Source organism: Vulpes vulpes, chromosome 6 (genome assembly GCF_048418805.1).
Source record: "Vulpes vulpes isolate BD-2025 chromosome 6, VulVul3, whole genome shotgun sequence".
Classification (NCBI taxonomy): domain Eukaryota; kingdom Metazoa; phylum Chordata; class Mammalia; order Carnivora; family Canidae; genus Vulpes; species Vulpes vulpes.
This window is the reverse complement of record NC_132785.1, coordinates 83643243-83655278: the sequence shown is the minus strand read 5'-3', so window position 1 is coordinate 83655278 and position 12036 is coordinate 83643243. Positions and strand designations below refer to the sequence as shown.

Here is a 12036-nt window from a genome sequence, read left to right as displayed (position 1 = left end):
GCTCACAATCTCAGGATCATGCTCACTCAGCATGGAGTCTGCTAAAGTTTCTCTCTCTCTCCCCATCTCCCCTCCTGTCATCCCCCCACCTCTGCTCGCTCTCTCTCTAAAATAAATTCTTAAATATATATATATAAATGTAAATAAATAGGCAAAGTGCTGGCACAAATGACAGAACAAAGACTTCCTATTTTGGCAAACTAGATAAAGTTTCACACAGAAGACATTAAGCATACTGTATGGTTTTGAGTAATATAAGTTAACCAGAAAATGGCAAATAGAAAAGGTATTACAGCCACAGAAGTACAAAACAACAGTGCCTACTGGGAAATTATCAGGATTTACATATGTCTGGAGCTTAGGAATACCGAGACTGGGTCTGAGAAGTTAGATCAACATCACAAACTCTCATGCTAAGGAAAATTTTAAACTACCTATTTTCTTAGAGATAATGTCATCAGTATACATCCAACGTACAAACCTACACAACAGAAATACTTTTATTACATCACTTAGAACACTTTTCTTATAAGATTTGTCTATTTGAGAGCAAGGAAAGAGAGTGCACATGCACACAAGTGGAGAGAGGGGCAGAGAGAAAGGGAAAGAGAGAACCCCAAACAGACTCACAACGGAGCATAACACGAAGCTTGACCCAGGTCTCAATCCCAGAACCCAGCAACCTCCACAAGACCTGAAAATCATGCTCAACCAACTGAGCCACCCAGGTGTCCCTGAACACCTGTTTTAAACATATGCTTCCTCCTCTATACTTCTGACCAGCTTGAGGGCCAACACCATTCACACAAAGCTTCTTTGAGCCGTTATTTCTACAACTTAAATGGCATACAATCTTTACATAGCAAGCACTAAATAAATGACCAAACAGGAGGAATATATTAGGCAAAAGAACACATTCCACTAGTTCTCAAAGCAGTAGGTCATGTCCTAAGATTTACTTAAACACCACATGTGTGTTTGCTACATACATTGATTAGAAAAGTGGTTGTCAATATATTAAAAGAAAAAGCAGATTAAAGTGCAGTATGTGTAATATAATCAACTAATATCTATAAGCATATATGCAATTTTTAAAACCCAGTGGGATACTGATTTAACAACAAAAAGAAAGATTTGGAGGAGACTACACTAAGAACTTTGGAGCCACATTATCAAGGTTCCAATCAGCTTCCACCACTAACTCTGCAACCTCATGCAAGTATTTTAATCTTTCTGTGACTCTACTTCCATAAAATGGGGATAATAAAAGTACCTATACCGGGATCCCTGGGTGGTGCAGCGGTTCGGCGCCTGCCTTTGGCCCAGGGCGCGATCCTGGAGACCCGGGATCGAATCCCACATCAGGCTCTCGGCGCATGGAGCCTGCTTCTCCCTCTGCCTGTGTCTCTGCCTCTCTCTCTCTCTCTCTCTCTCTCTGTGACTATCATAAATAAGTAATAATAAAAAAAAAAAATTAAAAAAAAAAAAAGTACCTATACCTCACCGGCTTGTTGTGGGGATTAAAAATATTATCTGACATTCAGAACAACATCTGGCATACAGCAAATGCTATGTAATAAGTGCTTCCTAATTATATTTTATTTTTCTTACCAAAAATAAAATTCTTATCATCATAGACTTTATTGTATACTGTAGATCCTAGAAGAATTGGTTTAGGAGAAGGCATCCTCTTTGCCTCATAAGGATTTTTAAAACCTTTGTATTCACTTATTCAACAAATATTCAGGGCAGCCCTGGTGGCTCAACAGTTTAGTGCCACCTTCAGCCCAGGGTGTGATCCTGGAGACCCGGGATCGAGTTCCACGTCGGGTTCCCTGCATAGAGCCTGCTTCTTCTCCCTTTGCCTATGTCTCTGCCCCTCTCTCTCTGTGTCTCTCATGAATAAATAAATAAATAAAATCTTTAAAAAACAAAAAACCAAATATTCATCAAGCATTTCCATGTGTCAAGTTTTAGGTCTTTATCAAGTGTCTTCCTAGGTCATTACACTCTAGAAACCTGGGCATCTCCTCTATTCCATAAAAAAGAGAGACAGTATATTCAGATCTACACAATTCCTATTCCTAACCTGGATCTGCATAACTTCTCCTCTCTTTAGCAAATTGATCCACATAACTTTTTAGATGCTTCAAACAGTCCTCTACTTTTTTAGTAAAGAAAAATTTAGAAAAACACTTACTTAAAAAGAACCTAAGTTTATAAGCCCTAACACTATACTACTTACAAAAGTTATAGCAAAAATGTAGAAAATATGTTGGCTAAAAAAAATGCAAGTACGTATCAACACAGCAAATACTTGCAATACAAACTTTCTTGTTCAGAAGGACATTGAGTCGGGGATCCCTGGGTGGCTCAGAGGTTTCGCGCCTGCCTTTGGCCCAGGGCGCGATCCTGGAGTCCCGGGATCGAGTCCCACGTCAGGCTCCCGGCATGGAGCCTGCTTCTCCCTCCTCCTGTGTCTCTGCCTCTCTCTCTCTCTATGTCTATCATAAATAAATAAATAAATCTTTTTTAAAAAAAAAGAAGGACATTGAGTCTTTATCCGTGGGATATTTTGAGTACAGCAGAAAACAGAACATGGAAATCACATCACACAAAATTAGCTGTTTTCAAATATGCATAAAAACGAAATGATACCAGTCATGACAGAAAATCATAGTGAAAAATTTAAATGGAATTACTTTTAATTGAATATAAACAGATTTAGACCTACTATGTGAAATCATCTTTCACCATTTGGTATAAGGTATTATATGAATCACAAGAATGTACTGTTAGTACACCATTAAGTTGTTTTTTATTTAAGATTTATTTTTTAGGGGTGCCCAGGTGGGTGAGTCAGTTAGGCATTTGCCTTTGGCTCAGGTCATAATCCTAGTTCCTGGGATCAAGGCCTATGAACTCAATCGAGCCTGCTTCTCCCTCTACCTCTGCCCCCAATTTGTGCTTGCTCTCTCTCTAGTGTACTCTAATAAATAAATAAAATCTTTAAAAAATAATTTTTTTAAGTAACTTTACACTCAACATGGGGCTTGATCTTACAAACCTGAGATCAAGAGTCACATGCTCCACAGAGAGCCCACGCCAAGGAACCCCAAATAAATCATTAAGTTTTAAACAAGCATCTTTCTGTGCCATGTACTCTATTAACTTAGTACCACAAAGAATAGTTAAACTTAGGTTCTTTATTCTCATTCCTTCACACTGAAATATCTACTCTGAAATGTCTTAGATAGAATTCCCATTATTCTTAATCCATAAAATGGATAAAGAAAAATTTCTGTTTAAAAGTAGTAAAATTCCTAAACATTTCATAAAGTATATGGAAAAATGTCAAAATTTAAAAGTGCATAAATTGTGGTTATCAGCAAGAAAATTTATTCCTGTTTGTATCTAAAAGAATCTCACATTTCAAGAGAATTATAATCCTCAATGCTAATTAATTACCTGAATAATCAAATATATTTTAATGATCAGATTTTTTCCACCCACCTCTGAAAATGGTGACTATACAGCTGTGTTGGAATACCAAGAATACGATCATATATAGCTGTAACTTCTCTCAGGTTTCCCTGTTCATTTTCCCAGTTTATATACATTTCCCACAGTCTGTCAGATCGGAAATCTGTTCCTGCAGCTAGAACAGCATGCTCGAAAGTTCTGAAAAATTAAATTACCTCTAAGTTATCTTTCCAAAATAAAATCACTTTTAAAATATTATTTCTATACCTTGCAAAATATATAAATATCAAATCATTAGGTTGTACAACTGAAACTAATATATATCAATTATACTTCAATTTAAGAAAAAATAAAAATAAAAATAAAACATTATCTTTAAATTTCAAAAGATCAGGCTAAAGTCAAAATTACATTCATCCGTTCTTTTACAAGTAGGGAGTAAAAGGCAGAAGGAATAACAGAAAAGTGTATGATAGCTACTTTTTAAAGAGTAAGTAAACATAGAATATGTATACTTTTATGTAATTTTATCTTATACAGAATTATAATGCAAAACGTACACATTGCAAACATACAGAGTGACAATATAGACACTTAAATATGTGTGAAACTTGAAATGTTTGTTGAATAGATTCATTTACAGCAGAAGAGACAAATTTTATCTCAATTTAAAGAATCATTTTCTGGCAAAGTAACTCTCCAAGAAGGGACCCAACTGCCTTGTAAGGTAATGAAAAGTATACATACATTTCAAAACTTTCAGAAGTTCTCTTCTGATTCTAAAATTACAGATTACTAAGAAACAAAACAAAACAAAACAAACACCACTACCACCACCACTACCATGTGCTTTTAAACTACCTAACTCATTTCAAGAGATTTTTGTAAGCAATTTTAATCATTGGATTTGATATCCCAGTTGGATAAAACTTTTAGGTACATATTTTCAAAATGAATACATTCAAGAGGGATTTTTAATGGTATAAAACTACACTATCTGAATTAATCTACAACTTTAATAGGATTCCAATCAAAGCTCTAACAAATTTTGACTGGAACAGGTGAAACATATTCTAACATTTAACATTCGGCTAACATACCAAAAAACCAATGCAGAGGGCATTTCCTGAAAAGTATCAAAAGAAATTAGGAAACTATAGTAATTAACAGTATGGTGATAGCTAGGAAACAGAAAAATAGGTCACATAATAGCTCCAAGAAAATAAAACAGATGAGTATACATGTGAGAATTTAGTATATAATAAAGAAATTTTAAATCAATGCAGAAAAGTTGGACAAAATAAAAGGTTAATCTATCTTAAGACAGATTTAAATGTCAGATGAATGATAACACAAAAAAACTTTTAAAAAATTAGAAGAAAATACCAGATTTATATATTCTTGGCAAGACAGGCACAAGACTCACACCAATAAAAGATTAAAGACTGAACCACAGTAAAAAAAAAAAAAAAAAAAAAAAGATTAAAATAACGATAAAAAGACATCCTAAACAAAGTTTAAAAATGTTCTAAAACTGGAGAAATATGGTAACATACATAAAAGGATTAAGAGTGTGTATATGCATGCATGTACACATGTATATGTTTGCACCTGAGGTTTTCAAGACAATAAAATACATGTTACTGCCCCTGCAGAACCCCAAAATGATTCAGAAAATTAAAGCACCAAACAAACACTAAGAAATGTGGGGGGGAAGGAAGGTTGGGAGAGGAAGTATGATAAGAAAGTAAGGAACTAAAGACAAGACGTTTACAAGAAGGTTTGCCTTAAGGAATGATAAGAGATCTTAAACTTCCTTTCATACCCAGCAAGTAAGGAATGGTAAGAGATCTTAAACTTCCTTTCCTACCCAGCTGTGGGATTTCAGGAGCTAGGTATACATTCCCCAGGCAGATCAGATGATCCTTCAATGAGAATCTGTCTGGTACAGTAAGGCATAAGGATACCACCACTGGAACTCCCCCAACAAAAACCTGAGTGGCCATTTGATCACCCTACAGTGAAGCCCACCAAGCCAGCTAATAATAGCCTGCATACAAGACACAGAGCTTATATTCAGTTTATTAAAATATAATCCTTGGGATCCCTGGGTGGCGCAGCGGTTTGGCGCCCGCCTTTGGCCCAGGGCGCAATCCTGGAGACCCGGGATCGAATCCCACGTCGGGCTCCCGGTGCATGGAGCCTGCTTCTCCCTCTGCCTGTGTCTCTGCCTCTCTCTCTCTCTGTGACTATCATAAATAAATAAAAATTTAAAAAAATAAAAATAAAAATAAAATAAAATAAAATAAAATCCTTAACATAAGCAGAAATCAGACAAGTCAGAGATGAAAAGAAGAAAAAAAAAAAACTTCAGAGGAAACAGTGCTGGAAGCAGAGGAAAACTTCCAACACTTCTTAATACTTTTTTTAAAAATAATAAAAAAATTATTAAGCCAAGAAACAAGACTAGGAAGATATAAGAAAAGGAACAATAAACAAGAAAGATTCTTGGACATTAAAAAAAAATGATGGCAGATATTAAAAATCCAATATAAGTATCAAAGAAATACCTCAAAAAGTCAAACAAAATATGACAAGTAAAAAATAAAAAAATTAAATGATGAAAACAGAAGATCTAATGTCCAACTATTAAAAATAATAGAGAAAACCACAGGAAAGAAATTATTAACATGAACATACACAATAACATTATTTATTAATTTTATTATTTTTTTTAAGGCGAACTCTATGCCCAACCTGGAGTTCAACTCATGACCCCAGGATGAACAGCTGCATATTGCATTGACTGAGCCAGGTAAGCACCCCAATAACATTTCTCAGAAGAGAAAGACGTGAGCACCACAGATTGAAAAGGTCTATTAAGTAAGCACAGTAAATTACAAAAAGAAAACCCACACCAAAGCATACCATTATAAAATCACATTTATATCAAAGATAAAGAGAAGATTTTAAAAGCTCCCATGAGGAAAAACAAGCCATACAAAGGGAAGCCACAGAGTTATCATACTTCTCAATAATACCACCAGAAGCTAGAAGAGAATGGAGAGATGCCTTCAAAGCCATAATGAAAAATTACTTCCAATTCAAAATTCTGTACCTCACTGGACCATCAACTGGGTGTTTCAAACTTATAAAAATCTTATTTTTTTTTTCTATCTAAGAATCCTTTATCAAGAAGTTATAGGACACACTCCTCTAACGGTAGGCATAACATTAGAAACGACAAATACCCACCATTTGCTTCGACGTGAATGGAACTGGAGAGTATTATGCTGAGTGAAAGAAGTCAATTGGAAAAGGACAAACATTATATGGTCTCATTCATTTGGGGAATATAAAAAGTAGTGAACGGGATTAAAGGGGAAAGGAGAAAAAATGAATGGGAAATATCAGAAAGGGAGACAGAACATGAAAGACTCCTACCTCTGAGAAACAAACTAGGGGTGGTGGAAGGGGAGGTGGGCGGGGGTGCGGGTGACTGGGTGATGGGCTCTTGACGGAATGAGCACTGGGTGTTATTCTATATGTTGGCAAATTGAACACCAATAAAAAATAAATTAAATAAATAAATAAATAAATAAATAATAAAGGTAGGCATAAGCCAAGAATAAACAGGATCTAATAAAGTCTCAAAAATAGAGCTTGAAATCCCAGGAAAAAGGTAAAGATATTTCCTAGAATCACGAAGAAGAAATCCCAAAATAATTGCTATATGGCAGAAACAGAACAGAGCAACCAATCCAGACTATAGAAGACAAGGTTCCAAGAGGGATATCCACCAAGAGGAAAGGTTAAAAATGCAATTTACAAATTTCAGAGTAGAATTCTCCTTCACAATTTTCAGATTACATAAATAACACCAGACATATACACTTTTTAGCTTCCAAAAAATAACTTACCTAGCATTTGTACATTGTGGAAAGTCAGTATTAATACTGACTACCAAAAGTAGCTATTGGAGGGAGTGGGAAGTTTTCTTTCTAAGAAAACTAAGCAAATAGGAAAAAGGGAGAGTTGAAAAGCAGTAATTAATTCAAGGAAAAATAAAAGGCCCTGAAACCTATCCATATTAGAAAAAACAAGAAAGGGAAGACAGGGTATAAGTGAACTAAAAATCTCATCTACCATAACAAAACCATGATGTAATGAAGAGAGAGAAAGACCAGGAAAAAGCTACTATTATAAAAATGTAGAAACAGCTAAAATACTTGGAGAGGTAAAGAGACTGCTTTTTTGTTACAAGCAGTTTCAACAGTGACTTTTTAAACTATATGCACATACTTTGATAAAAACAAAAATAAAAAACACATTTAAAAATTCCTATAATCGGGACGCCTGGGTGGCTCAGTGGTTGAGCATCTGCCTTTGGCTCAGGGCATAATCCCAGGATCTGGGATGAAGTCCCACATCAGGCTCCCCGCAGGAAGCCTGCTTCTCCCTCTGCCTGTCTCTCTGCCTCTCTATCTGTGTCTCTCATGAGTAAATAAATAAATTTTTTTTAAAAATTTAAAAATTAAAAAATGAGATCACTGGAGGTTAAAAAGAATGTGTCACGACTAAAAGAAAATATGACTACTCTCATATTCTGTGGGAGAGTAAAATTGATACCACTTTTGAAAGAACATACATTAGATAAAACTTAGCTATGTTTTCTCTTTGGCAAAAGTTCCACTTCTAGCATGCTCTACATAAATAATGATAACTACAAACATGTTTACTGCACCACTGATTATTTCCTATAAATAAAGATTTGGTCAAATAAAATACAGTACTATGATATCACAAAATACTTTTGCAATGCTTGAAAAAATACGAGAGATTCTAAAACATTCTATTCCTTTAAAAAATCAAATATGTACAAATATGTATGTATATGAAAGAACACACAATTCAGAAACCATGAAGGGAATGGGATTGGGGACATAAGGAACAAGAATATGAAACAAGGACATTATTATCCACAATTTTTATAATCATGTGTAAGTTTATTACATGTATCATTTTTTTAAATAGTAAAAAAGAAATCTATGTTAAACAGTTTAACATTCATGAGTAGTTCTATTATCAACATCAGAATACTTATTTCTACTTTGAATACATTTGAATATCAATGTTTAGCATACCCTCTTATTGTACTGTTTGTCTCAGGATCACCAGGGTCCAGTGTTTCTTTTAAGAAGTTTATATAATGTATCCATAGGTCAACACTAAGAGGTATTGCCTGAAGCCCCCGCCGATACACCTAAGAAGAAAACAACAAACTGTACTTCAAATATTTAATTATTTCTTAACAGAGAGGCAACACTGTGTTATCCGGTGAACCTTAGAAATACTAATTACTGGAATTTTGTTTAAATAATCTACCATTACCATTTGGGTGGAGGTTGGATAGAACATGGCAATGTTCTGATCCCCACGTGCAGAGTCTTGATCTTCAAAGCGCAGCAGTCCCTGCATTCTGACCGGGTTGTGTGGGCAGGCTTTGGGTTACAGACCATAGGGCACAGACCCATTAGAGCATCAATGACAGCGTCTGACCAAAAATGCAATAAGACGTAGCAAATGTGACTAGCAAACCAACTATATTGTTTGGAAAATGAGAAATAAATGTAAGTGAGAGAAAAGCCCTGCCCTACTTGTTAAGCTGCAGTGTAATACAGAGGCTTGCACTGCAAAGCTTGACAAACTGTAGAGGTTTAACGCACCTGCCAACAAAGAGAGAAAATATTAGCTACAAATGCCACAAGAGTGACAAATGCAAATAAAATACCCTATAAAATTGTTTGACCATAAATCGTAGGTACTGCCAGCCAAAAAAAAAAAAAAAATTTTGTTTCGTTATTATTTGGCTTACAGTACCTAATGGAGATAATTTTATTCAGTAATGTACGCACCTCATCTGATTGTTTAATGTTGTCATGCCGCTTTTCAAGGTCTGCATACTTTTTCCAGTAACCATAGCAATACGGATAGTGTATGAAAAATTTGTCAAACGCTTTCCTGGCAGCCATCAAGTGATTCTGACGAAAATAAAACAAGGTGTTTAAAAATCTTCGAAGTTTTTGTCAAAAAATATTTATTATTTCTTCCAAATGTATTATCTCAAATAAAATAAATGGCAGATTTAAAAATCACGCACACACAACAGCTCTTTTCCCTACATATTATAGTCTTATCCTTTTAACAAAAGGAAGGAACTATTAAATAGCAAGGTAACTTTTTACTTCAGTGATTATACACACACATGCGCACACATACATAAAACAATTATTACAAATATTAGACTTGGACAAATGTCATGAAAATTATTTAAAGCTAAAAAATGTACATATATTCAGTTTAACCTGAAAATTATAAAAGAGGCAACTTTAATTACAAAACAGTAAACCTCATCTGATATTACTTGATTAATCTATCCCTTCTAGTCCCATTTAAATAGTTACTAACCTCCTGTTCTACATACTGAAGCAAATATACCCAGCCTGTAAAATCCTGAGGATTGTTCTCTACAGTTTTCCAGAATTTTTCATATTCTGGAGGGAAATTTGTTTCTGTTTCTGTCACTGGCAGGTCCACAGCATTTGCTATTTCATTTTCTTCTGTAGTTGCATTCACATTAGGCGATCCATCAGGGGACTGTTCCATTTCCGTAACATTCATAATCTCAGTACTGAAATCAGCAGATTGTTCTACCACTACCTCTGAACTGTTGCCTGTGCTGCCATTACTAGAATTCCTGTACTCATCCATGTGAGAATTTTGCATAGTTGTTTGTCTTCAGTTAATGATCTGTGGAAACACAAATAAAAAGGAACATCTTCCAAATGTTTATTTGGCATCATCAAAACCACCTTTTAAAACCCCAGTTAGCTATTAAAGGAATATATTAATTTCATTCTTGATCTCTAAACAATGGAACCGTGAATCAAAGAATACATGTATACTAAATCTGGGAAGATGTTGACATTTTGTCTCTAGAAAAATTGCATTAGCCATGTGGTGTCACTTTTAGTTGTCTATCCAATATCGTCTCTCATCATCTTCCTAATAAAATACTGTTTTTGGTCAGGGTATCACTATATTTAGCCCCTTACAGGGAATCCTGAGACTGAAAAGGTATCTGCTGCAAAGCTCTGGAAAAGATTTTGTTTTTCTGATGAAAAGGGACAGTCACTGGACACCTGGGTGGCTCAGCGGTGGAGCGTCTGCCTTCAGCTCAGGGCATGATCCTGGAGTTCCGGGATCAAGTCCCACATCAGGATTCCTGCATGGAGCTTGTTTCTCCCTCTACCTGTGTCTCTGCCTCTCTCTCTGTGTGTCTCTTATGAATAAATAAAATCTTAAAAAGGGGGGGGGGGCAGTCACAAATAGTGTGGGTTCTACTACTTTCTTCCCAGTTTGAATGTGAACTTACCTAAAACAACTTATGTCCTTGAAGCAGTCAATATGGGAATGGCAAGAAAAATTAAGAAATGCTAGCTCTGACATCATCAAGCTACTAATAAGACAATGCCACTTCATACTGTGTAAGAACATAAGTTCCTATTTGTTTAAACTATCAATAGACACATTTTCTATTACTTGCAGACAAATGAAGTCCTAGTTGATTAACCCACTAACAAAGCATGATAATGTCCATTTCTTCATTTCCCCTTGTCAACACTAAGTATCATAAAACCTAATTTTTGTTCATTTGGTTAAAAAGAAACTATCTCACTGTGATTTGCATTTAACTGTGAGAAAGCTGAATTTCTCTTTTTTCTTAAATGTCTTCGTCTTCACATCCTTTATTCATATTTTCTATTACATTACTAATTTTTATTCTTAGTGATTCATACAAGCTCTTTTTAAGCTAAGGAAATAAGATCTTTATAATACACATTGTAATTTTTTGTGTTTTTCTTCTTTCTAGTTTTTTTGTGTGTATTGAAGTTATCTTGTAAATTGTCAAGCAGATATGAAATCCAAATTTTAAAACATTATTTCAAAATACAGTGAAACAAAATTTTTCCCAACAAAGGAGAAATTTAACATGTAAAATCAGGAGACCTTCTGAGGCTGAATGCCACTGGAAGAACTATAACCAGGTAAGTCTATGGAACATTGTGTTTTTTTTTTTTTTTTTAAAGATTTTATTTATTCATGAGAGACAGAGAGAGAGAGAGGCAGAGACACAGGCAGAGGGAGAAGCAGACTCCGTGCGGGGAGCCCAATGTGGGACTCAATCCCAGGACCTCAGGGTCACCTGAACTGAAGGCAGACACTGAACCACTGAGCCACCCGGGGCCCCAAGTCTATGAAACATTAAAAAAAAAAAGTGGGGATTGGCTTCCGGATGGCTCAATCAGTTGAGGGTCCAACTGTTGGTTTCAGCTAAGGTCAGGATCTCAGGGTCCTGGGATATAGCCCCACATGGGGTTCTGCGCTCAAGGACATCTGCTTGAAGATTCTCTCTCTCCCTTTCCTACTGCCCCTATCTGCACTCATGCATGTGCATGTGCATGCTCTCTCTCTCTCAAATACAACTTAAAA

The 12036-nt window shown here is 35.4% G+C and overlaps 1 protein-coding gene across 6 annotated transcripts in view; it reads right to left on the bottom strand.

Annotated features, from left to right (window-relative positions):
• Positions 1-12036, bottom strand: part of PRPF39 (pre-mRNA processing factor 39) — a 38366-nt gene that overhangs the window by 11399 nt on the left and 14931 nt on the right. Inside the window, exons 2-7 of one of the 6 annotated variants that reach the window (XM_072761480.1) lie at positions 9952-10293; positions 9399-9524; positions 9141-9209; positions 8875-9037; positions 8628-8746; positions 3514-3681 (exon numbers count right to left, since the gene is read on the bottom strand). In XM_072761480.1, the coding sequence (XP_072617581.1) occupies positions 3514-3681; positions 8628-8746; positions 8875-8961 (374 nt within the window). In that variant the 5' untranslated portion in view covers positions 8962-9037; positions 9141-9209; positions 9399-9524; positions 9952-10293. Of the gene's footprint in view, positions 1-3513; positions 3682-8627; positions 8747-8874; positions 9525-9951; positions 10294-12036 lie in introns of all 6 variants that reach the window. The other 5 variants (XM_072761479.1, XM_072761481.1, XM_026000765.2 and 2 more) reach the window with 5 other exon arrangements.